The sequence below is a fragment of the Tupaia chinensis genome, unplaced genomic scaffold (genome assembly GCF_000334495.1).
Source record: "Tupaia chinensis unplaced genomic scaffold, TupChi_1.0 Scaffold000612_1, whole genome shotgun sequence".
NCBI classification, from domain to species: domain Eukaryota; kingdom Metazoa; phylum Chordata; class Mammalia; order Scandentia; family Tupaiidae; genus Tupaia; species Tupaia belangeri.
This window is the reverse complement of record NW_006160131.1, coordinates 4,288,484-4,314,498: the sequence shown is the minus strand read 5'-3', so window position 1 is coordinate 4,314,498 and position 26,015 is coordinate 4,288,484. Positions and strand designations below refer to the sequence as shown.

Genomic DNA, 26,015 nt, shown 5'->3' with positions numbered 1-26,015 from the left:
CCCTCTCTCTAACTCTCTGTCTCTGGCAAGCACACGCATCCTCTGGCAAACTAAAAAAGAAAAAAGAAAAAAAAATCCATTCACAGAGAGAACGATCGTCAAAGTGTTCAAAGACTTTAGAATTTTTTTTTATAAATGTTTGAGATACCAATCACATACCATAAAAATTATTTTAGGGATTTTTTTTTTGAAGAATTAGAACCAGTGATTTTCTTTTCTCAAAGAGAACCTTCCAGCTTCCCAGGACTTCAATGACTTGGAAAGCATTGGCCCTGGCCAAAATATTGTTTAATGCCTGCACAAGGTACGGAGCAGCAGTTCTGGCCTGTCCTAGACAGCCATGGCTGTCTGTGACCCCAGATCACACATATCCAGTATCCTATGGCTTCTGCTTTGGGGGTTTTCAAAGAAGTTCATGGAGATGAGCCAAATCCCAGTCATAGACCCAGGTCATAGAATTATTACTGTGAGTTCTGGCTCTCTGGCCGGTTGTTCTGTCCCTTGTAAACTGCACCTGTAGGTGTGTAAATCATATATGTTACCGAAGCTGTGCTAAGTGATGCTGACGAGGTTCGACTGCTTCAGCGAGAGCTCAGAGGGTGAGACTTTCTAACATTTGCTTGTTCACAAGCTTCTTCCCCCCTAGTTAGTCAAATGAGAGAGGCTTTTCTAGGTGACAGCCTCCAGACGGAAGTCTAAGTAGATTGAGGTGGGAATTCTTGAATTAGCTATGTTCCGCTCAGAAGAGTGAGAGCGAATAGCTGTATCGGTCAGAATCCTCACTTGTAGTAAGGCTGCGTGCCAGGGACGAGTCCTGTGATTGAAAAGGCCTTTGTTTTTATTGCTTTGGAGATCCCTACAATGAGCAGTAAGATTTGTGGTGGTATCCTAAAGAGGAGAAAATTGGAGGGAAATGGGTCCCCACATGGCCAACCACAATTTGAGTCCCAGATCCAGTGGCTTAAAACATGCCAGATGCGTGTGTGTGTGCGTGTCCAGAATCCAAGCGGAGAATGGAGGTGGGAATTGCCGCCTGTCCATTCCCCCGGGGATAATCGCTCACTTTCTCTCTCTCTGTCTCTCCAGCAAGCACACATGCCCTATAGCAGAGATCTCTCCACAAAAGGAGAAAATTGGGGCTAACTCCATAATACAGTGGTTGGCCGCTGTGTATTGGGAGCTGGACCCACGTGGCAGACTGCAGCTTAGAGAGCATGTTGGACACGTGTGCGTGCATGCCCAAAGCCCTGATGGGATGGAGAAATGACAAAAGGAAATTGCAGTATGACCATGCCCATGGGGGGCGTGCATGTGAGATCAGGCTCCCTCACTGGGGGAGAAGCCCCATGTTCTAGTATTAAACGTGTCTGGAAGCTATTTTATTTTATGGGGAAATAAGCTGGGTAGTATTGATTTTGTGAAATAATTTTTCTTCTCTTTCTTTGAACCTTGATCATATGGCCTATTTAGTAAGATATCTACCTGAAAAATAAGAATGGATTCAAGCCCCACTGTTTTGCAAGTATTATTTCACAGAGGAGTGGGATTCTATAATAGAATAAATGTGAGGCCCAGCCTGGGTGGTGGTCTGCAGCGAACTGAACTGCCGTGCTGGGAGCCGCGTGGCCAGCTGTGGGTTCAGCACTCCCAGGCCAGGAGGACTGGAACTCGCAGCTTGCACATGTGCATACCCTGCATCCTGACAAGCTGGGGGCCTGGGGAAGGTGATCATGGTGTGACCACAGTCTTTCGAAGGTCTCTGTCTATCTCCCACATGTGCTCTCTCTTTGATGAAGGAAAAAAACAAGCTTTTGGAAAGTATTGAAAGTCGAAGCAAACGTCACTGTTTGGCACTAGTATGTTTACTTGAAAATACCTCTTCTAAGATCAGGCACGCCCAAAGAGACCTTGGTTTTCTTAAACAAAGTCATGTTTTGAAATGAAGGCATGGGCTTCCGCCTTCTGTTTGTGTCTGTTTTTTCCTCTCGCCAGTTGGTACTGGTTTAAGGTCTGACTCCATGGCATGCAAACTGCTTGAGCTCTGACCCAGTCAGGTTCTCTGCCAGTAGAACCAGCCTCTGTTCGTAGTTCTGTAAGGAGGGTCCGAATCTTACACCTGTTCCCTCTTTACGACACAAAATCATGTTTGCTTCTGAAGCGCACAGTCTTATTAGTTACTTCCTGTGCTCTCTCTCCATCTTGTGTTGTTTTTGTTTTGTTTTGTTTTGTTTTTTTGAGAGGTTTTTGCTTTAGGGTGCATGTGCTTTCTGGGGGAGAGAGACAGAGACAGAGACAGTGAGAGGGAAAGTGAGAAATCATACTGCAGGGGGATGACCACACTGCAGTCCCTTCTCCATTCTCCTCCTGGGGTCTTGGGTGGACATCCACTTGCACCTGGTATGAGATTGCAGCCACTAGGCCCGTGACCCAAACCATGGCCGGCCATGTGGGAGTCCAGTGCTGTAAGCACTACGCCGTCTGCTGGATTTCATTTTTAAATTGCCAGAGGGTGGGGCAGCTGATGATGTGGTTAAGGCTGATAGATCTCACATGGCTCACTGTACAGTTCAAGTCTCAGACCTGGTGACTTGAAAAAAACATACCGAGTACTTGGCATGCCTGCCCAAAATCCCAAGAGGAGGGAGAAAGGGGGGAGAAGGGATTGTGGTGTGGTCATCCTCCCGGGGGTGCTTTCTCACTGTCCCCAACTTCTCTGTCTGTTTCTCTCTGGTGATCATATGTGCCTTCTGGCAAATTAAAAAAAATAAAAAAAGAATAAGGGAAGAAAATGAACGGTTCAAAATCACCCCAGGTAACTCTCATACGAGCCTGGGTTTGAGAACCACTCAGGAACCAGTGAGTATTAAGCACTAGGTGACTCCCCCATACACAAAAAATTGCCAGGGGGCACGTGTGAGAGAGAGAACGCTCTCTTCTGTTTCTCCGTTCTTTGTGATTTGGGTACCCACACTTTGAACCCCTATGTATTTTTCAATCCTCTGGGGCTGGATCTTGGATCAAGGTCCGTTAGGCTACAGGGTTGGCCAGCTTTATCTTTTCCTTTCCTTTCCTTTCCTTTCTTTTCTTTTCTTTTCTTTTCTTTTCTTTTCTTTTCTTTTCTTTTCTTTAAAGCGAGATGATGGCTGAAAGAGAAAGTGTCATACCACAAGCCCCCTCCTCTCTTCCTTCCTTTAGGATCCTGGGCATGCACACACACATGCCCACCATGTTTTTTAAGCTGCTGGACCCAGGGTTTGAACTGTGGTTGGTCATGTGGGAGCCAAATCTCTTCGCACAAGCACTTACCTGCTGTACTGTGGAGTGAGCCGGTAGGTTAATTTTTAATGCCGAATTATGTTGTAGTTGACCCAGAGTCACAAAACTCACATCTTTAGGGGAAACTAGAAATTTTTTTTTTTTTGAGAGGTTTTCGCTATAGGGTACGTGCACTCACCAGACAGACAGAGAGAGACATAGAGACAGAAAGCGAGAAATCATCCCCCAAGGGGGATGGTCACACCGCAATCCCTTCTCCTCCATTCTCCTTTCGGGATCTTGGGCACACACACACATGCGCCCGGCATGAGTTTAAGCCACCGGGTCCAGGACGCGAACCGCAGTCTACTACGTGGGAGTCCAGCGACATAACCATTATGCTAACTGCTGGTTCCCAGAAACTAGAAATTTAATGTTGTATTGTGAAAATGTAGTTGCTTCTAAGAAAATATGCCATATCTTTAGCACTTGACTAATTTTTTTTTTTTTTTTGCCAGATGGCATTTGCATTTGCAGAAAGAGACAGAATGAGAAAGAGAGAGGGAAAATGAGAAAGCACCCTTCTTGGGGAATGGTCATGACAAAAGCCCTTCTCTATTTCTCTCTCCTTTCGGGATTTTAGCCACTATGCACACACCCAGAGTGTTTTTCAAGCTGCTGGATCTGGGATTTGAACCACTTGGTCAGTCATGTAGGATCCAGCCACCTTAACTACCTTAACCACAGGCTGGCTCAGCACTGGCTCATTTTAAATCTTACCAGTGGGGTGATACAGAAAAGCAGACATCGACTAGAAGTCAGGAGACAGAGGTTCTGAATAGTATTTGGCCTGATTTATGTCATGTGGTGGCCCTTCATATGGGAAAGCACCGCCACACGGGAGAACTTGTGAGAGAAGGTAATTTGTCTTTCCTTCCTTCCTTCCTTCCTTCCTTCCTTCCTTCCTTCCTTCCTTTCTTTCTTTCTTTCTTTCTTTCTTTCTTTCTTTCTTTCTTTCTTTCTTTCTTTCTTTTTTGCCAGAGAGTGTGTGCACTCATGGGGTGGTGGGGGGGAACAGGGAGGGAGCGAGAGAGAAAGTGAGAAAACTCCCCCATGGGGCATGGTCATGCCACAGCCCTTTCTCCATTTCTCCTTTCTTGGGGGATTTTGGGCACAGGCACAGGTACCTGTCACGTGGCAAGTCTTTCACGCGCCTTAGGGCCAGGTACACTTGGCCATTTGGTATCTTCTCCCTTAGTCACTAGGCTGTACGGCTGGCCCAGAGAGTCTGTTTTGTAAGTGGTGTTGAGTACTTCCGTCAGGGCTGCGTATGGGTGACTTTTCTTTGTAGTGTGAGCAGCCATTGCTGATAATCTGTTTCTTTTTTAATTTACCAGAGGGTACATACACTTGTTGGACAGAGAGAGAGAGAGAGAGAGAGAAAGTGAGAAAGCTCCCCCAATGGGGGATGGTTAAGCTACAGTCCTGTGGACCTCCTTCAGGATAGGAAATATATTTTTATTTTTTAAAGAATTATTTCACTTTATTTATTTTAATTTTTACAAGAGGGTGAGAGAGAGAGAGAAAGAGAGAGAGATAATGTGAGAAAATAAGCTTCCAGGTCCGAGACTCAAACCATGGTTGGCCATATGGGAATCCAGTGCCCTTACTACCATGCCACCTGCTGGCCCCAGGAAATATATTTCATAGGGGTGGAATGTCTGGATCTCGCCATTAGTGGGTACTTTCTTGGTCTCTCTCCTACCTGACTTGGTGATGTCTGTGAAAACAAGGAAACCGTGGCATCCATAATGGAAAAGAGTGGGTAACTCAAATTACATCTGTCCTGAAACGTGAGGCCCTCCTGCCCTGGCCCTTGCAGTCTGGAGCTCCCGCACGTGTGACTCCCTAGTTGCACCCTCCCTTCAGACCCACAGCTTAACAGCACAGCAGAGCTGTAGGTCTGGTTCTGGTCCCGAATACACGATTTGCAAAGTGCTGTCGAGCCAGAGCCAGAGCCCCAGAGGGTGCTGGGGCAGAGAACAGTAGAGAGGTGGAGGGAGAAAGCACATTGCAGGTGGTCACAGGAAGCCTGCCTGAGGAGCCAGCACCTACGAGGGCAGCTGGAGACGGCTCCTTCCACAAACGCACAGGCACTGACAGGTGAAGAGTTTGGGGTTTTCCAATCGGGCAGACCAGGCAGTGTCGCTGTGTTTTAATAGTCAGGTGGGAGGTGGGGGGGGTTCAGGATTTAGGTGAGGCTCAGGCTTCTATTACAGCCTCATAGATTTTCATACTAAGTGAATAGGTGATCTTTTAGGTTTTGGGGAGAGTTTTTTTGTTTGTTTTTGCTATAGGGTACATGTGTTTGCTGGAGAGAGAGAGACAGAGAGAGAGAAAATGAAGACGCACACAGGGGGGGATGGCCATGCCACAGTTCCTTCTCTTTCATTCCCTTCAGAATTTTGAATAAACATGCACACATTCCAGGTGTGGTTTTCAAGCCAAAAAACACGAGGAAAAAAAAAACACACACACAACTAGAACCACACAATCAACTACGTGGGGTCCAGCTGCCTTCACCACCACACTGCTGGGGCCATCATTTAAGATTTTTAATAATGGAGGGACCAACAGTTGGTGTAATGGCTGTGTCACTGGACTCCCATGTAGTCGACCGCAGTTTGAGTCCCGGACCCAGAGGCTTAAACTCACACCAGGCATGTGTGCATGTGCACAAGATCCCGAGAGGAGAATGGAGTCGAGCAGGGGGTGGCCACTTTCTGTGTCTCTGTCTCTCTATCTCTCTCTCTCTGTCTTTCTTGCAAGTACACGTACCCTACAGCAAAAACCTCTCCTAAAAAAAAGATTTTTAATAAAGGAGTGATCTGTTGGGATGATCACTCAGGCTGCTCCGTGGAGAATAGACTGAAGGAAAGTGGAGCCAGGCCAGCCGTTAGGAGGTTAATGCACTCCTTCCAGGGAGACGTCACCGTGGTTTGATTTAAGGGGACAAGTGAAGCTAAGAGGGGTGTGCAGACTCGAGAGTTTTATTTGCGGTTAGACTTTATTGGAGGTAGGACGAGTCAGAGATGGCGCCTCGGTTTCTGGATTGGGCATTTACTGTTGGGTGGTCGGAAAAGTCATGACGCATTTTTGCATAGAAAACAGTATGTCGTGACTTTTCCAGCAACCCAGTAGGATGGTAAAGACTTGGGACTGAATGACTTTCAGAACAAAGATTCAGTTAGGACATGCCGAGTTGGAGATGCCTTTGAGACTTGCGAGAACTGACAAATGGCAAATTAGACTTGAAGAGAGATGTTTGAGGCCATGAGAATCTATGTGATGACCCAAGACCGTGGTTCCTGCTGGGCTGCTGTTGCTCTCCCAGGGCCAGAGGCCAGGGAGGCTCCTCAACGTCACATACTGCCTGGGACCCACTCACCTTCCCCCAGTGAAGAACTATGCAGCCCGGAGTGTCGGTAGTGGCGAAGATGAGAGACGCTGATGGAAGGAAGGTTGGAGAAAACACAGAAGAGAGGGGAAGGCCAAACCTGAGGAATGCAACATTTCCATGCTGTATAGACGAGGAAGAGCCTGAGATGGGCAACCCGGAGCCACCTGTCGAGTAAGGAGGAGTGACAGAAAGTCCAAAGAGAGAAAGTGTGAAGGGAAGGTGGGCAGGAATTGTCTGGAGGCAGCATGGGGAGCAAAGACCTTAGGAGCCCCATTGCCAAAATCCGAGATGCCTGGGGTGTCAGAATAAGCAGGCTTCTCTGCCTGAGAGAACAGAGCCGGGTTTCGGGTAAGCTGGGAGCGGTGGAAAGTACCAGAGGACAGGGAGGCATGTGAGTGCATGGTAGATCATTAGCAAGAGTTACAGAGAGCACAGTGGAAGGGTTTGGAAGGAAGGAGAGGTGGAAAATTGCATCTGACCGCAAGACGCGCAGAGTGGTGTGGAGGGGGTCTGGGCACCGTGAATGGTTCTGGGAGGTTTGGAACGAGGGCAGAAGGTGAGGTTAGCAGACAAGAGCTGTGCTGGCCACGGTGTGTGTAGTCCATGTTCAGCGAGCGCTTGTCCCTCTTTGGCGGTGGAGAATGTTTTGGCAGTTAGACACTGCTGCTTCCGAAGGCAGCAGGCAGTACAAGGGGTGGAGTCATGCTTGCTTTATTTTGTTTTATTGTGTTTTCCCAGTATAGATAGCCAGTTAGTACTACACCAGTTTTTGGGAAAAAAAAAAAAAAAAATTCCCTTTTCATTAAGTTGTTTTGGCATTTTTTTTTTTTTAACTGACGTATGGGTCTATTTCTCGACTCTGTCTTTTGTCCGTTGTCTCTCTCTGGCCTTATGACAATACCACACTGTCTTGAATATTGCAGGTTAATAATAAAATTAAAAGTCTGAGTCTTCTACCCTGTGCTTGACAATTATTTTGGCTGTCCTAAAATAATCATGGGCAGGTTAGTAGTGCGGTGGTCAGTGTGGCTGGATCCCACATAGCCAACTGTGCGTGTCGAGTCCCAGACCCTGTGGCTTGAAAAACACACTAGGCATGTGTGTGTGCATGCCCAACACCCCGAAGGAGAAATGGAGGAGGGATTGTGGCGTCCCTGGAGAGGAGGTGCTGCTTTACTTTCTCTTCAGCGAGTGCATGTGCCTTCTAGCAAATAAAATGAAATAAAAATTCAAATCAGCTTGTCATTTTCTACAAGAAAAAGCCAGTGGGGATTTAACTGGGGTTATGTTGAATCTGTAAATGAATTTGGGAAGAGCTGATGGCTTAATGATACTGAGTTTCTTATCATAACTTGGTCTCTCTCCCCACTTAGATGGAGGCTTTCTTCGGTTTCTCTCAGCAGTGTCTTACACATTTTCGGAGTAGAGCTCTTGCATGCCGTTCGTTAAGTATATTCTGAAGTACTTCTGTGTAATTTTTCATCCTAATCTTGTCAAAGAACCACCTTTTCAGCTTCGTTACTTGTCTGTTTTGGGACGGGTACTCTATTACCCCTCCTCCTCCTGTGGGTTCAGCCTGCCCCTTCCTGGTGTACGCATTTGATGCAGTGCAGGTCTGATGAGCACCGCTGTAGCTTCATCCCACACATTTTGATAAAAGGGTATTTTCCTGCTACTCAACTTGAAGTATTTTCTAATTTCCCCTTAGATTTTCTTTGGCCAGTTGGTTATTCAGAATTGTAATATTAATTTCTAAATATTTGGTGCATTTCTAGATAGCTTATTGTTTGTTTTTTGTTTGTTTGGGGTTTTTTTTTTTTTTTTGGTCGTATTCATGGTAAGAGTGTGTATGTGAGCCCGTGGGAGTGAGCAGGAGGCAAGAGCACCACAGGGCCTGGTCATCCCCCGTGCCCTTCCTCCAGTCCTCTAGCCCATTGGATCTTGGGCTCTCGTGCACACCTTGTGTGTTTCAAGCTGACCTGGCCATGGTCATTGCCATGTGGAATCTGGTTTCTCTTGAGCAGTACATTGCTGCTGTGCTGTGGAGCTAGCCCTTTATGGCTTATTTGTTTTTTTTTTTTTAAGTTTATTTTATTAGCAAGCACATGTTATGCACATCAAAAAGATCGAGAAAGAGAAAGAAAGGGGAGACACTGGACAGGGTCCTGTCATGCATGGTCTTCCCAGTCCTTGGGAGCCCAGGCACACATTCAGGGACCCAGTGTGTTTTTAAGCTGATCCTGGGGTTTGATCCCACTGTCGGTTACATGGCTTCCTGCGTTGCTATTCAGTTTGCTACTGTCAGTGCCACCAGGCTGGAACTAAATAACTTATTGTTCACTGGTTTCTTATATAATTTCCTGTGGTCAGAAGTTAAACTCAGTAAGATTGCATTCTTTTGACCCTGGGACTTGTTTTATGACCCAGCGTATGGTCTGTCTTAATGACCGTTTCACGTACACTTGAAAAGTGTGTACATTCTGTCCTTATTGGTTGTAGTGCTTTGTGCTTTATAGTGGCAGGCCAAGATGGTTCAATTTTCTATGTCTTATTGATTTTTAAAATTTATTTATTTTTTCCATGGGATGCTTGCACTTGCTTGAGAGAGACAATGAAAGAGGGAAGGTGAGAAAGCACTCCCCAGAGGGGACGGCCATGCTGCAGTCCCCTCTTCTATTCATCTCTTGGCATTTCGAGCACTCACACACATACCTGGAGTGTTTTCAAGCAACAGGGTCCAGGACTGGAACTACACAGTTAGCCATGTGAGATCCAGACGCCCTAGCCACCATGCCACCTGCTGGCCCTTGCCTTCCCCTGCAACCCCCATCTACTTTTATTAATTATTAGGAGAGGGATACCCCAAACCACAGCTGTCATTATGAACTTCTCTCTCCCTCTGTTTTTCAGTCTGTTCACTTATTTCTTTCAGGGGTTGTGTGCCTTAACAGGGTCCTACCCTGCTGTGATCTCTCCCAGCCCTCTAGCCATCTAGAGGCACGCATGCAGTCTTCTGGCATGCTCAGGTTGACCGAGGACTCAAACTGGGACCTTCCCGTGTAGCTCCAGCAGCACACAGTGGTGCCCTACCACCTGTGCCACTGTGGCTGAGTCCGATGATGGAGTTTTCTGTTTCTCCCTTTACTTCTCTCCAGGTTATGTGTGTGTGTATGTGTGTGTGTCTGTGTCTGTGTGTGTATGCACATACGCCATCAGAAAAGTCATGATGCGTTTTTGCATAGAGAAACATGGAAAACTACGCCATGACTTTCCCAACAACTCTAATGTAAAAGCTTTACTTTTTAGGATCATACACGTTTATGATATGTCTTTCCACTCAATTGTACTTTTATCTGTATAAGATATCCTTTATCTCTGGTGGTGCTTCTTGACCTGACTTTGTTTGATAGGAATGAAAATAATCATATTACCTTTATTTATATCCATTTGTTTGCAAGATCTTTCTCTCCTTTTGTTTTATCAGCCTATCTATATATTCATATGAAGAATGCCTCTTTTTGTAGACAGCATATAACAAAAGTAAGCCAAAGTCTTACTTTTTTCATAGGTTCTGAGAGTCATTGGCATTTAATTGGCAACTGGATAATCCATATAAAACTAATTTTTAAAAAGTTTGCTGGAGGACACGTGCACTCACAAATTGAGAGAAAGGGGGCACAAGAGCGAGAGAAAGTAGAGAAGTACCCCTCCTGTGGGATGGCCACACTGCAGTCCCATCTCCACTCTCCCGTCAGGACTTTGGGGATGCACACACATGTGCCTGACGCGTTTCTCGAACCATACAATTGGCCATGTGGAATCAGCCACCCCAACCACCACACCACTGGCTGGCTCATTTTCCTAGCAGATTTTATATGTGTGACTTCTGAGGTCTGGTGTGAAAGCAGGCTCCTTCAGAAAGGCCTGCTATGATGCGTCAAGTGAAGGCCAATGTTTTGTTTTGTTTGTTTGTTTGTTGTTTGTTTGTTTTTTAAGACTGTCCCAGTAGTACGAATTCCACTTGCAAATCTTCGTGAAGGCCAATTCTCAGTGACCTTTTCCTCTCTTCTCAGTCCTTAGGTTTGAGACCGTTGATTTTTCTAGAATTTCTCTTGATTTCTCTCTGATTTATCATTGATTCAGGATGTAACCCTTCGGGGTTCCAGGTCTTTTTGGAAGCAGCTGGCGAAGCTTATATTAGACTCTGTGCCCCGAGTGGGCCCCAGGTTTTGTCTCCATTTCATTTGGTATGTACTCTGAAGACATGGGAGGCAGCCCACAATCACAATCACTTGGCCCTCTGGGTGACAGCCTTCCTTAGCTTTTGGTCTGAGAATGGCTGATATTTGTCTCATGGATATGTTTAAGATGTTTGCTTAAGGAGAAGGGAAATCCAGGTGCCTGGCCCAACATATCACAAGCAGCTATATGGGAAAGTTTATTTTTCTTAGTTCAACTTTATAAACTTCCTTTATAATTTAGTAGATAAGAGGATTGTTAGGGATTTGGGGTTAGAAGACTTGGTATAAAAAGTTAATCTTGGGGCCAGCAGGTGGCATGGAGGTTAAGGCTGCTGGATTCCGATTCCACATGACCCACTGTGCAGTTTGAGTCCTGGACCCAGCAGCTTGAAAATCCCACCAGGCATGTATGTGGCCATGCCCAAAATCACTACAAGAGAATGGAGGAAAAGATTGTGGCGTGGCCATCCCCCTGGGGAATGATTTCTCACTTTCCCTCTCTGTCTCTCTGTGTCTCTCTGGTGAGTGCACATGCCCTATAGAAAAAAAAAAAAAAAGGAAGGAAGGAAGGTGAGTCTTTAAGTACGGAGAGAAGAAAGGAAAGATCTTCTGAGTTTCGACCTGGCAGAAATAGAGCATATTCTTATGGTAGGGAAAGGGCTGCAGTAGAGAGAGCGCCGGCATGAGGGGAGTGGAAAACACATCTGCGCCTTCCCATCTGGAGCTTGGCCTTCTCTTCCAAGCTTCCGTGGTTATGCCAGAATCAGTTCCTTGTATTCGGAGTCCTCACTGGCTGCTAGTGGGGGCCACCCTCAGGGCCTAGAGGCCACTTGTATTCCTGCCCTGTGGTCCCTCCATCTTCAAAGGCAGTAACAGGGAATCTTCTTGCGTGTTTCTAACCACATAACAGCTCAGGTGAAGTGAGATAGAAACCACACAGCAGGTTAAACGGGAAGTTTAACGTAAAGAATGGTCATTATAAGCTATGCGAAAAAGTCACTGGAAAGCATAAGAAAACCACGTATGGTAATGTAGGGCTGAGGGAGAGTTCCCAAGGAAGATCAGAGGGCGGGTGTGGCCCAGCCGACCAGGTCAGTCACCTGTTGGTGTGGCCAGGCCGGGTTGGTCTGGAACTGCTGGGCAAGCAGCAGGCCCCCTGTGGGGTACAGCAGGAGAGCAGGGGTCGGGCCATGGGCGTGTGGTGGGAGGCCCTGGCCTGCGCAGGAGGCTGTCAAAGCACGTGGGCCGTGAGATGGCTCTGTCGTGAGTGCTGCAGAAAGGTCATGGCCAGGCAAAGACTAAGATCAACGAGGGACCATGCTCTGGTCCTGAGCAGAGGCAGGTCTCACCTCATGTTCTCACACCCACTCGGAGCTCTCCAGCCCACGCCTGCAAGGTCCCTCCAGCTCTCTCTACTGAGAGAGGGTAACATCTTGCCGGCTCTCTGGGAGAGCTGAAGCAGCGCTGTTGTTTTTCTGAGAACACGTGTCAGTGGCTGCATTTGTTGCTGGAAGGCAGTGAGTTCATCGCTGATGCGCTCTACCAGTGTCTGGTCGGCAGGTCCCCTGCCCTTTTTGAGAACCCACCTGATTAGGTCAGGTCCACTCAGGGTGGCCTCCCTTTCCTGAAGACAGCTGTATCATGTGACCTTAGTCATCACCAAGTGACTGTCCTGTCAAATTCGACCTCCCAGGGTTTGTATGAGCTGTGTAGACCAGGGGGTCAGAACCTTGGGGAATATCTAGAACTCCGGCCCAGCCTCTGTGGTACCATTGGTAACAGAGCTAACCTCAGAGCTGAAAACCACAGGCCCAGCTGCAGGTTCAGATCCTGGCTTCGTCAGCCTGAACTATGCCAGGCACCCACAGCCCTGATTAGCTGGAGGGCTGGGAGAAGGGAATCGTGGCGTGACTAGACCTGGGAAGGGAAGGGGCTTCTCCCCTCTCTCTCCCTTTCTCTCTCACATGCATACATATTTCTCGTGAATAAAATAAACTTAAAAAATCTAGAAATCTGCCTGCCACAGAGGAGGTGGGGGCGGGAGAGGAGGTGGAGACAGAATGACTCAGTGCTACAAGAGAAACTCCTCTGTAAAGTAAATCGGTTGTAGCTCGTTCCTTGGCTGGAATGCGTCTTAGCTGTTTTACAGAAGAAATGCTTAGTGTTGACCGACCCCTTTGCCTGCTGGCCGCTGCACAGAGTACTTGCTTATATTCTCTCTTTAACTCTTAAGGCAAGGATTTATGAAGGAGCAAACTGGGGCCTGGGGTTGTGATGTCATTTGTCTGCAGTCCCTATGCTCATACCTGGTGTGCTGGCATTAAAATCTACGCTCGTTGGGCCAGCAGGTGGCATGGAGGTTAAGGTGCTGGATCACACATAGCCAACTCGGGTGCTTGAGTCAGCTTGAAAATCACACCAGGCACGTGTGCATGTGAGCCCAAAATCCTGAGAATATAGGAGAAGGGATCGTGGTATGGCTATCCTCCTGGGGCCTGGAGTGATTTCCCACCCCCTGATAATCTCTCCGACCAGCACACCCACCCTATAGCAAAAACAAAACCCGAGACCAGCAGATGGCATAGCCACTACGTCGCTTGACTCCCACGTGGTTGACTGCAGTTTGAGTCCCAGACCCGGTGCAAAAAATTACACTGGGCACGTGTGTGTGCGCAGGATTAAGATCCTGGGAGGAGAAGGGATTGTGGGGTGGCCATCCTCCCTGGGGGTGATTTCTCACTTTTCTTTTCACTGTATCTGTCTCTGCTTCTCTTTCTCTGGTGAGTGTACACGCCCTAAGGTGAAAACCTCTAAAAAAAAATGTAAACAGAAACAAGCAAACTCCAATGGTCACACCAAGTCCCATGTCTCCTAGCGTTGCTGCTGCCTTTGCTGGTGTGTCATGGGTCGGCATGAGAGGTTTGGAGAGGTCATTTTGTTTTTAAGTTTTTTGCTATAGGGTATATGTGCTCATTGGAGATAGAGGCAGAGAGGGAGGGACATGAGAGCACTCCCCCTGGGGGATGGGCATGCACGCACACACGTCTGGCATGATTTTCAAGCTGCCAGGTTTAGGACTCGAACCGTGGAGTTGGCCGTGTGGGATTTAGCCACCCAACCACCACGCCACCTGGTGGCTAGCTAGCCCCATCGTAGGTCATCGTAGTGACGCTAGGACAGATCATTCACTGTGTTTCTGCTGTCTCCCGAGGAGACCACCGACAGGTCACTGCTGACGCAGCCCTGGCTGGAGGGACACCGGATCAGGAGGGAGGTCCTTGCCTACGTGCCCATTCCAGTGGGGAAGCTGAGGCCGTGCCATCTGTGCTTGCCCAGGAATTAACCCAGGCCTTTGTTCCCTGTTCTCATATCTGAGTGTGGAACAAAAGGACAAAGCAGGATCTGAGGGAGCCGGGCATAACCTTTCCCGTGGTGAAGGCGTGTTTTCTGTTTGGAGAACCCTAATAACCGAGAGCCGCATTCCTGAGGGCGGGGAGCACGCAGCGAGTGTATGGGCACACGTCCCTGTCAGCACACAGCTGCCCCGCCTGATCGTGCCTCGCAGCTCCTGAGTCCCTCGGGGTTTGCTCACGATCCACTCCTCCTTGCATCCTGAGAGCCGGAGCGGACCCTGTGCTGGTAATTTAATACAGCATCAGTGAGGAACTCCTAGGCTGCTCGGTTTGCTTTATCCCAGTACCCTTTAGAAACAGCCTAGTTTAGGGTCGGCCTGTGGTCTGCTGGTTAGAAGAGATGGATCCCACATGGCCAACCATGCTGTTCCTATCTGTGACCCAGGGGCTTGAACCAAACATTCTGGGTTTAGGTAGGCATGCCCAAGACCCCAACAGGGAGGAGAAATGGAGAAGACGGCATTTCGGCATAGCCATACTCCCACTGAGGGATGCTTTCTTTTATTGTCTCTCTGGTGAGTGCACATGCCCTCTGACGATTTTTTTAAAAACGAAAGCCAGTAGGTGGCAAGGTGGTTAAGGCTCTGGCCACCCACCTGGCTGACCGCTGTTCGAGTTCCAGACCCAGAAGCTTAAAGATCACGCTGGGTGTGCATGCATGCCCAAAGAGGAGACTAGAGAAGGAATTGCAGTGTGGCCATCTCCTTGGGGGTACATTTCTCAGTTTCCCTTTCTCTGTCTCTCCCCATTGAGTGCACACATCCTATGGCAATAAATAAATAAATAAAACAAACCAAAATAAAACCAGGCTAGCATAATGAGAGCCGAGAGTCCAAGATTCCCTGTCCCAGCTTTGCCATTGATCACTGATTCCAAGTGGGGTGGCATGCTCACTAGGACTTGGTTTCCTTGTATGTATGACTCTATGTATGTATGTTGTATGTTAGTTATTTTAGAAAGATTTTTGCTATAGGACACATGTGCTTGCCAGAGAGACAGAAAGAGACAAAGAGATAGAAACCAAGAAATCACCATGGGGGTGGGGGGATGGCCATGCTGCAGTCCCTTCTCCATCCTCCTCTCAGGATTTTGGGCACACACGCACACGTCCCCGCTGTGAGTTTTAAGCAGCCAGGTCCAGGACTTGAACCTCAATCGACTACGTGGGAGTCCAGCAACATAACCATTATGCCATCTGTTGGTCCCAGTTTCCTTTAAAAAGTAGAATGTGGATTTGAACTGTGGTCTCTTCCGGCTCTGCACTGTAGCCACCCCGTAGCACCTCAGTGGTTTGTTCATGCTCAGAGGTTGGTTGCTAGGCTGGCCTTCAGGTTATGAAGACATGTGGAACAATTTGGGCAGATACAAAAGGTACATTTAGTTCTTTTCTTGTACATGAAGTAACAGATTCATTGGAATATGATCTCTTCCTCCACCCACTTCCATCAATTCAGAGTGGAGTTTTTTCTCCTTCCAGTTCTCTGCATGTTTATCAGCTTTAAAGGGAAATTTTAAACCAGGAGGTAGTCAGAAGGGCAGGCCCAGAACTCAGCTGGTTAGAAGGGAAAATTCCTCTGAAATTTCAAATGAACTGGCTTGGGCTCTTTCCCAAGGAATTTTCTTGAACTGTGGCTGTTTTGTTTTGTTTTGTTTTTGTTTTTTTAATGAGAATTTTTTTTCCTGCTTGTGTTGAAACATTAAAATAGTGTGTGAAATTAAATTCAAAATAGTTTCTAAATACTGACCCAAGCAAGCAAAGTGGTCTTCTTTCTCGTTTCTGAGTATTCACTGCTTACCGCAGGAACCAAAGGCTCATGGTGGACTTAGCAAATGGCTTCTCGTTTCCTTAATTCTGAGTTTAGACTTCACTAAGTTAATGCTTCTGAAATGTCCTCCGATGCTCTGCTTCAGAAGGCCCCTTTTTGTAGTGGGGACATTCATCAGACCTGGTTTCTGGTCTCGGACCTGCTGCTGTCTAATTAGTACTGTGACGTGGGACGACCCCTTGGCCCGTCTGTGCCAGGATCAGATGAAGGGTTGTCGTAGAGCAGAGCAGAGCATCAGCACTGTCCTAAAGCCCCCTCAGGTGAGGACAGCGTGAAGCCTCGCAGCATCCTCGGAATTGCTGGGCCATTCTTGGCAACCAGAGGAGGCAGGGACTCGTCGAGGTTCTAGCGTGTTTTTTATTCAGCACTTCTGAGGATTGGCCAGTTATCTCAGTGTCTTCCGGGAGGACAGGCCACCTTTCCTGCAGGCACTCGTGTCCCCTGCTGGGACTGGGGAGATCTGGGCAGGTCTGGCCGCGTGTGTTCTTTTCCACGCTCTGCGTCGACAGTGTCGCTGCAGTGGCAGAGCTTGACAGGGCCTCGCCTGTGCTGTTCTTCCCTTCGTTGTTTGTAACGTCAGCTACAGGTCTTGATGTTTGTGTTTAAGACTACTTTTAAGGACAGATCAGAAAACCTTATCTGAATTCACTTTCTGTTTGTAAAGTGAGCTCGAGGTCGAGGGCGCTGTTCGGGCCTGATTTCCTCAGGTGCTGGTTCCTGTCACTGAGCCACCTGTTGTGGGCGGGGCCGCGTGGGCAGGCGTTTCTGGAGGTTTCTGGAGGCAGAAGCCTTTGCTGCAGTGCTGGCTGATCCTCCAGCAGTCTCTCATTGGTGATCAGAGGCAGCCTTTCAGTCCTTTGATTGGAGGAGTCCTAAAAGTGACAGCAAACAGGAGAGAGACCCAGCCAGACAGCGCCCAGTGGGGTTTGGCGAGTGCTGCCTCACAGGGAAGTCTGACAGCCTGCGAGTTCAGGAGAATACTTAGCAATAGCTTCTCCTTTTTCTTAGAAAGCAGCTCCCTACTCCCATGCAGAGAGGGCTAGTGGGATCAGTGTGTGTGGCTCAGATGCAGCAGTGGGTGGGTGGGTTGGGCTTGCTGGCCATAATCCTCTCACCTTCCACAAGCGAGAGCAATTCTAGTCAGTTCACATTTGAAACGGGAACTAAAGGAGTGTTTGCTCTGCCTTGTCCTGGTGTCTGCTTAAGTGTCACCTCCTTCCCTGACCCCTTATCAGAAGGACCTGCCCAACACTGTTCCTGCTGCCTGCTGCGTGTCCTTCATAGCACTTTACCTAGCGTTATGTTATGTATGCACTGTGAGAATAGTGGGTTTTTCTTTTCCATTTCTAGTGGGCGTGTCCACTCACCAGGAGGGGGAAGAGTTGGGGGGAGGGAAAAGGCACCCCACAATGAAGCATGGTCAGTCCACAATCCCTTGTCCTCTTGTCCTCCCTTCCTCCAGATTCGTTACACACACACACACACACACACACCTGGCATGTGTTTTAGTGTGCTAGGGCCAGGATTCAAACCACAGTCAGCCATGTGGGATCCGGCTCCCTTAACTACTAGGCTGTGGGACTAGCCCCAGGGCAGTGACATTTCATCTTCTCTGTTACATTCCTGGGGCCTGGAACCTGTCAGGTGCTCATTAATAAGTAAAGCGTGGAATGTTTGAATAACCAGACATTTGCACACTGTCTTTTCCTTTTTCTTTTTCTCTTTTTTGAGAGGTGATGGGCTGATGTCACATCTTGGCTGTACTAGTAACAGTGGGTGTCACGTAGGTCCTGGGGCTTATAACATTCAGAGAACGGGTAAGATAAGACCTGTTGTCCCTGGTCCTGCAGGTTGTGATGGTAAGTTGAGATTGGTGGAAATACTTTGAGGTTAAATTACCACTAATTCAGGAATTCTTGGCTACTTGGAAAGGTAATCAGATAATGAGAAAAAAAGGCTTAAACAGGGTGGGGGAAGCCTCGCTGCTTTGCAGCTGTGTCTCAGGACAAGGCGGGATGTGTCCTGGGAAGAATGTTGTCGGTCATGCCCTCGTGAGCGCAGCGTGTACTGCAGGTTTGGCTTGAGCAAAGTAGATTTGTTTTACTAGTGCACTTCTTCCATCTGATTAAACATGGCTGTGTTCCAACACAATTTCACTGCCTTTTTTTCTTTTCTTTTTTTTCCTTTGCTGTAGGGTGTGTGCGCTCACCAAGAGAGACAGAGAAAGAAAGAAGGAAAGTGAGAAAGAACTCTCCAAGGAAATGACCACACCGCAGTCCTGTCTCCTCCACTTGCCTCTTAGGATTTTGGACAGATATGCACATGCGCCGGGTGTGGTTTTTCAAGCTGCTGAGTCCAAGACTCAAACCACACTATCAGCCAGGGAGAATCCAGTGCCTTACCCTCCATGCCATTGACTGGCCTTCACCACTTTTTTTAATTTTTTTTTTCCTCCATCTTTCTTTCAGTTGGCTGATTGCAATTCTGGCCCAACTCAACCCTCTCTTTGGACCACAGCTGAAGAACGAAACCATCTGGTATCTCCGATTTCATTGGCCTTGAGGAAGAAGTCACGTACCCAGTGCCCAGCACAGAGGTGAGCACACTCAGACCTTCATGTCATGTCAGTCCTCTGAGCTTCCCACTGGCCTTCCCTGAGTCATGTGGACTTACTTATAAGAGTCGTTTCATTTTTCCCATCACTCTGTCTTTTAAAATAAATACATTTTAGGACCAGCAGTTGGTGTAATAGCTACATCGCTGGACTCTCATGTAGCCAACTGCGGTTCGAGTCCTGAACCCAGTGGCTTAAACTCACTCCAGGTATGTGTGTGTGTGTGTGCCCAAGATCCCGAGAGGAGAATGGAAGAGAAGAGATTGCGGCATGTTCGTCTCCCCTTGGGGGGGGTGATTTCTAGCTTTCTGTCTCTCTGTCTCTCCCTGTCTTTCTGGCAAGCTCACGCACCCTATAGCAAAAACCTCTCCAAAATAATAATAATACTAATACATTTTGATTTACAAAATAAGCTTGCAATGCAGTCTTTCAGACCAAGATCAGAAAAGTGACTATTCTAGGTATTATAAAATAAGCAACTTTAAGAAGTGGCTGGCAGATTTAAAATTAATAGTGTTTCTGAATGGAGAGAGGCGGGTACTTTTTGAAAATTGGTCTTAAAATTGCAGCTTTTATTAGACTCTGAGAATCAGAGGTAAGAGTGGTAGAGCGGAAAGATTGATTCACTGGCCGAGAGTCAGGAAACCTGTCATTTATTTGTTCCTTTATCTCTGTTATTTTGTTCAATGGGAGTTAAGTGCTGAGTGTTTGACCAGATTCAGGTTCAACTTTTTTGGCAAGTGTGCTGCTCGGGTGAGTATTCCCTGACATCAGGAGACACGTAGGCCTGACCTTTTCGTTTCTTTATTTTAACTGTCAGGTGGTGCATGCACTTGTCAGAAAGAGAACCTTCTAGTGAGGCCTAGTCACACCACAGTCGTTTTCCTCTATTCTTTGTTCCAGTTGGGATCTTTTCCTCTATCCCTCCTAGTCAGGATCTCGGGCATGCACGCACATGAACAAGCACGTTCTCAAACTATCAGGGCCAAGTTTCAAACCACAGTCAGCCATGTGGGATTCAGCTCCCTTAACCACTATGCTACAAAACTTGCCCGGGCCTTTCTTTTCTTCTTTCCTTTTCTTTCTTTCTTTCTTTCTTTTTTTTTTTTGGCTTTGCTATAGGGAGTGTGTGTTCACCAGGGAGAGAGAGCGTGAGCGAGTGACAACTCACCCCCGGAGGAATGGCCATGCCACATTTCTTCTCCTCCATTCTCTTCTCAGGACCTTGGCATGCATGCACATGTGCCAGCGTGCTTTTCAAGCTGTCAAATCCAAGACTTGAACCACACAGTTGTCACGTGGGATCCAGCTACCTTAGCCTGCATGCCATCTGCTGGCCCTGGCCCTGGCTTTTCCATTTTCATGATGCTAAGATAATCTGGGTTCAAGTAAGGACAGCCTTGTTCCTCCATTGTAAAGCTCCCTGAGACCCCTTCATCCATTGATTTTTATCCATTGGTATTCATAGCCAAAATTAATCATTTTGGTAGAGATTACCAAATGATGATTTCATGCCAGAAGCCATGGGTATACGCACATGCAGTAGAGTGACAGAGCCCTCAATGGGACCTGGGCATGCTGCACTCCTTTTCCCACCAGCTCTTCATCCACTCAGGATCATGGGTGTGTCTGCGCACACACCCGTGTGTTTTCAAGGCCACTGTGGCTGTTACTTGAACCCTGGTCAGCCACATGGAATCTGGCTCTCTCTGTACCATGTTAAACTGTTGTGCTATGGGTCTGGCCCACACTCTCCTTCTTCCTACCCTTCCTCCCAGCTACAGGGAATGTTAGGTTAAGGAGTTACTAGGGTTTAAAGCTGAATATTTCAGGCCTCCGTTGAATCTAGTTTCAGTATTGCCTTTCACTTCTCTGAACTTTATTTCCTTCCCTTATGATAAGAGAACAGAGCCTTTTGACAAAGAATAACACTAAGTGAGTGGATCTGAGAGGTTCCACCTTCCCATTGTCTACAGTCTCACGTCTCTGTTAACCTGACTGATCAGCAGGTTTCTAACGTCTGGACTCTGGTCCACAGCACAAACTCAGATTGCTTGAAACCTTTATATTACACGTCATTTCTTCAAAAGCAAGCTGGCAGGATATAACAGAGCACACCCAGACAGTCCCTAATTGTGAACCTCCTGCTTTCTCGCTTTCCCTTTCCCTTTCTCTCTCTCTCGTCAAATTAAATAAATAATAATAACAAATGGAAATTAAATAATTTTTTTATTTTAAAGAATTCTTCATTTACTTAATTTGTATTTGTTATTATCATTGTTTTTTCTTCTTTTTTTTTTTTTCTGGAGATAGGGTGCATGTGCTTGCCAGACAGAGACAGAGAGACAGAAAGCAGGAAATCACCCCCCAGGGGGATGGCCATGCCACAATCCCTTCTCCTCCATTCTTCTCTCGGGATCATGGGCACGCACGCACACACACCGGGCGTGAGTTTTAAGCCACCGGGTCCGGGACTCGAACCGCGGTTGACTACGTGGGAGTCCAGTGACATAGCCATTATGCTAATTGCTGGTCCCTCATTTATTTTTTAAAATTTTGACCAGAGAGAGAGAGAGAGACAAAGGGAAAGTAGGAAAGCAAGCCTCCAGGTCCAGGACTTGAACTGCTGTTGGCCATGTGGGAGTCCAGCACCTTAACCACCATGCCACCTGCCAGCCCCCTAAATAAATAAATATTTTTAAAATAATAAAAACAAAAGCAATAAATAAACACCTAGCTGATCTTTTGTTACTTTCATCACTCTGTCATGCTTTCTTTCCTGTATTGAGGAGCCAAATCACAGATGCGAGGTGGGTAATTGCATGTGTATTGGCGGGAAATCTTGTCTGGTACCTGAGCCCAGAGCTGGCTCCATCTCTGCCCGCCGCCAGCCTTGTCTGTTTCAGCCTAGAGTTAGGAACCCTAGATTCCTGAGGATCCCTCCATGGGATGCATGTGGGCCTGGTGCATCACGGTTGCTATTTGTCGATGTTCACTTCCTGCAGCCTCGGAGGGTGTGGTGCAAGCACGGGAAGGCCTTGAGTGTGTTGGGCTTCAGACCCACGGTCCTGTTAGTTAGTTGGTTTTTACCACAACTTACTGTCGTTCTTTGGTAGATGAGCTTACATGGTTTCTCTCAACCCTAAAGGGCAAAACTCCTGTTTTGTTAGCAGGTGTGGGATAGGAGAGGAATAGAGAGTATTGGAAGTAGGCCTCTGCCCCACACTGTGGGAGCTGTTTTTCTATGCGTTCCGAAAATGTTTGAGTGTCCACGCGGGGTATAGTAACTAGGGATTTCAAGGAAGGGTGTGGCTCTGAAGGGATAGGCTTGTCATCTGTTGGAGATGGAAATTGAGTCATAGTCGGAAGATGCCAAACAGGGCAAGGTGTTTTCTGGTTGAAAAGTGTGTTTTGTACTCTGTCCTCTCTGACTAGTGACCCTGCTGCTGTCCAGAGGCAGTCACGTCTCCATCGCAGTTTCCATATTACACTTTTCCCGTCACTCGGAGTCAGGGCCTGGCCTGTCGCTTCCGTCTCCACTTCCTCACGTGCAGTTGCTCTTGTTATCTCTCTGGGTCTGCTGTTCTTTCTGTCTCCCTCAGACAGCCTAACTTCTACCCAGGTCACTGCAGCTCTGAATTCCGACGGACCCCTGGTCTCGCAGCCTGTTCCTGCTGTTGTGTGGCCACAGAACACCAGCCCTGCGTCCTCCTGACAGCACTTCCTGATCTGGTCACTTCTTGCCCCAGAAACCAGAGGTTTATCATGGCTATGGCAGGGTCTTGGTGTCTGTTGTTTTTAACCTGAGGTTCCTGATTGGAGTGGTGTGTGCCCTTGAAATGTGATGGAAATGGTACGAGCGCACACATGGCTTTCTGTCAGGGTCACTGAAGTCCCCACGAGCTGCAGAAGATAAGAATGACTGGCCTGCAGGGTCGGCCACTGTCTCACTCGGCCAGCCTGCCCAGCCTGCCGTTGAGCCACCCTTGTTGGCCGTGGTCCTCACTGCAGCACACCTCAGCCTCCGCGTCCCTGCAGCCTCACTCTGTGCTCCCGACCTGCGTCCCAGCTTCCACCAGTAAGACTTAGCAGTAGACCCTTGTCCACTTCTGGGCTGGCCTGGGAACCTACAGTTTTATGCATGGAACTGAGATCTCTCCACACCGTGTTTGACCTTCAGTCTTGTCAGACCTGCCTGCCCAACCCTCATTCGACGTTAACAACACTGCTGCCCCGCACACCCCTGCACCTAACCCTCCCTGGTTTTCTCTCGGCACACTGTGTCGTAACCGGTTGGATTCCTCATCAGCCAGTTCAAGCCTTGTTGGAAACTGCCTCAGACATCATTTTATTTTTTACTTTTCTTTGTATTTACTGTTTAATTTCGAAAGTACTGTGTGTGTTTTGTCTGTGGAGATGTTGTAACATAGCTTTATATAAAAGGTTGGGACCACTGTTAACGGCCAGATGTGCGAACTTGCCTGCTAAATGCTAACCAGCTTCGCAGAGGTGCTGTTGCAGCTTTACGCGGCTGGAAAAAAAGGCCACTTTTCTCCTATACTGTGGCAGCAAGAGTGCGAGCAAACCAGAGGGCGGCCTGGAGCACTGAGGACAAGATTGGCACCTGCTCTTTAGGAGAGTGACACTCGTGGGCAGCTCGCTGTGCCTGCGGTCGCTGTGCTTGCTTGCCATAAGAAAGGAGGGGGAACATGTACTCCTAAGACTGCAGGACACTTGGACGGTCCCGGTGCCGTCAGGCTCAGCCTGCGTCACTCCCGCTGTCTGTAACAGGCCGAGCCGGCACTTGTGCTCCTCAGTTCAGCCGTGCCTGTGGTCCCGCAACTCCTTGCCACAGCATGGCAAACCCAGCCCGCACTTGTGTGGCAGTTGACCCTACCTTTCATTCAGGAATTTACTGAGCACCTAAATATTCAAATATTAACTGTTTATCTTTGTTACTGTTAACTTTCCTCCCTCCCAAGAAAACTACAGGGGCCTTACTGGAACAGTTCTGTTTTACAGGTCAAGAAGAGAATTCCTTCTACATGCTGATCACCTCCACCCTGACGCCTTCTTTGACTCGCCTATTTTGAGCTTCAGCTGCCTTAAGCGTTCACGTCACATTTGAACATCTTACTCCACAACATGCTGTTTTTCCCTTCACTTTTCTACACTCGGGTGAATTCTGTGCCTGCCTCGCCTGCACTGTGCCAGCCCCATGTGATGTGCGTGCAGTCTCCTCAGACAGAAGACGCCACCTTTCTGGGAAATACGTCACTGCCTCCTCGGCCTCTGCAGAGGTGAAGTCTCCTTGCCTGCTCACATCACGGGAATCAGCAACGTTTTTAAAAACTGCTCCAAGACACAGTGGCCTCCAGGGGACTGTCAGTAGAAGATTTCCCCCCATTTTGGAGGGAAGCTCTGTCCCCTCTGAATCATAGCAAACTATATTTCAGGATGAATTTATTTCTCCTATCTTTTGGAATAAATTATTTTTCTGCTTTCTATGAAAATCTGGGCTCAGTGTTTGTAAAGCATATTTTTATAAACTTGCCTATCTCCATGTCATGCTCTTTTTAAAAAACGAGCTGCAGCAATGCAGTATCACATGCCTATAATCAAGTGACTTCAAGGCAGGGAGATCATGAGTTTAAGGCCAGAGCAATACCTGTCTCTTAAAAAAAATCAATAATACAAATGGAAAAGATTGCGGAGTCTAAATATGGGTTGGATACATAAATGTGGTCTTGTAGATGCCTGGAGAGACAAGTACGTGCTTTTCTTAATCATCCAGGACCCACTCGAGTGTCCACAATAGCCAAGGCTCTGGAGGAAGCAAAGATGTATAAATGGTATCTTTGCAAGTTCAAGAGCTGATCCGTCATTTGAAGAGCTAGGTCAGTATGCACAGGGCGTAAGGCCGGCCGGCCGGGAGGGTCGGTGGGGGCAGGGGGAGGGCATACAGACACGGGGACAAGGAGCACGTGCTGCTGAGATGCGAGGACACCCCTAGGAACAGGAGCACACACAGCAGGAGTGATCAGACAGCCTGGGGCAGTGGACGGTGATGTGGGGTTTGAGTAGCAGGAATCTCAGTAATTCACTAATTTGGGGCCTTTATTCTTTGTAAGAGATTACAAATTAAAATGGATCTAAATTTTCACCAGCTCGTGGCTTTTTGATAGCCAGCCAAGAATGGATTTCCTGTTTTGTAGTTTGTACTTTTCTATTCCTCTCTGACTGGCTAACCTCAACCCTGCTGTTCTTTTTTTTTTTCTGGAGAGGTTTTTGCTATAGGGCATGTGCGCTTGCCAGAAAGACAGAGAGAAACAGGGGAGACAGAAAGCCAGAAATTATCCCTAAGGAGGGATGGCCACACTGCAATCCCTTCTCCTCCATTCTCTTCTCGGGATCTTGGGCATACGCACACGCACCCGGCGAGAGTTTAAGCCACCAGGTCTAGGACTCTAACCACAGTTGGCTACATGGGAGTCCAGTGACATAGCCATTACATCAACTGCTGGTCCCAACCCCGCTGTTCTTAAGAGAGTTTCAAGTTGAAATGACTCTCCTGTTTTCGATTCTATATTTTCACTCTATACTTTCGTTTTTAAAGTTTTTCTGAGAGGCGACTCCATACTTTACATTGCCAGCAAAGGGGCCTCTTTAGCCAATGTCATGGGATCCAAAGGTGGTGTACGCTAACCCAGTCACTGCAGGTAAAGCATCTGAGCACAGACAGGCAGAATGACTTGGCCGATTTCATGCAGTTGGTCGAGGCAGACTGGGGAGTAGGATGCGAACTTCCTCATTTCCACTCTGGAGCAGTTTTTACTGGCCACTCTGCCTCTCAGTTGTTTTGACCAAAGCCAACTCTGAGTCTGGTGGGAGGGAAGAATTGTGCCCCTGCAGATGACCAAGTTGTCTCTCATCAGAAAAACTTACATGACATTGATATTTGTCATCTAAGAAAGCAGTGCTGGTGGTTCCCCAGGATGCATAAAAGGATAACAGTCTCAGCTCTGACGGCACAGCACGAGGAAGTGTGACTGCAGTGCGAGGTGGCCCCACCTTCTCCAGGTCGTGGCCTGCAGCTCATTATGGCGGGAGGCCAGTCTGAAACCTTCCCAGCTCCCACCCTGGACTCTTCTCCGGCAGGCCGCTATGTTTGCAAGCAATGTTTTTCTTTTTTCTTTTTTTCTTCTG

The 26,015-nt window shown here is 47.7% G+C and overlaps 1 protein-coding gene across 2 annotated transcripts in view; it reads left to right on the top strand.

The window, feature by feature from the left end:
- ATP6V0E1 (ATPase H+ transporting V0 subunit e1) overlaps positions 1–24,322 on the top strand; it is a 36,907-nt gene extending 12,585 nt beyond the window's left edge. Inside the window, exons 3-4 of one of the 2 annotated variants that reach the window (XM_014591763.2) lie at positions 18,664–18,791; positions 23,819–24,322. In XM_014591763.2, coding sequence (XP_014447249.1) covers positions 18,664–18,757 — 94 coding nt within the window. In that variant the 3' untranslated portion in view covers positions 18,758–18,791; positions 23,819–24,322. The remainder of the gene's footprint in view (positions 1–18,663; positions 18,792–23,818) is intronic. The other variant, XM_006158904.3, reaches the window with a different exon arrangement.
- Positions 24,323–26,015: the final 1,693 nt, after the last annotated feature.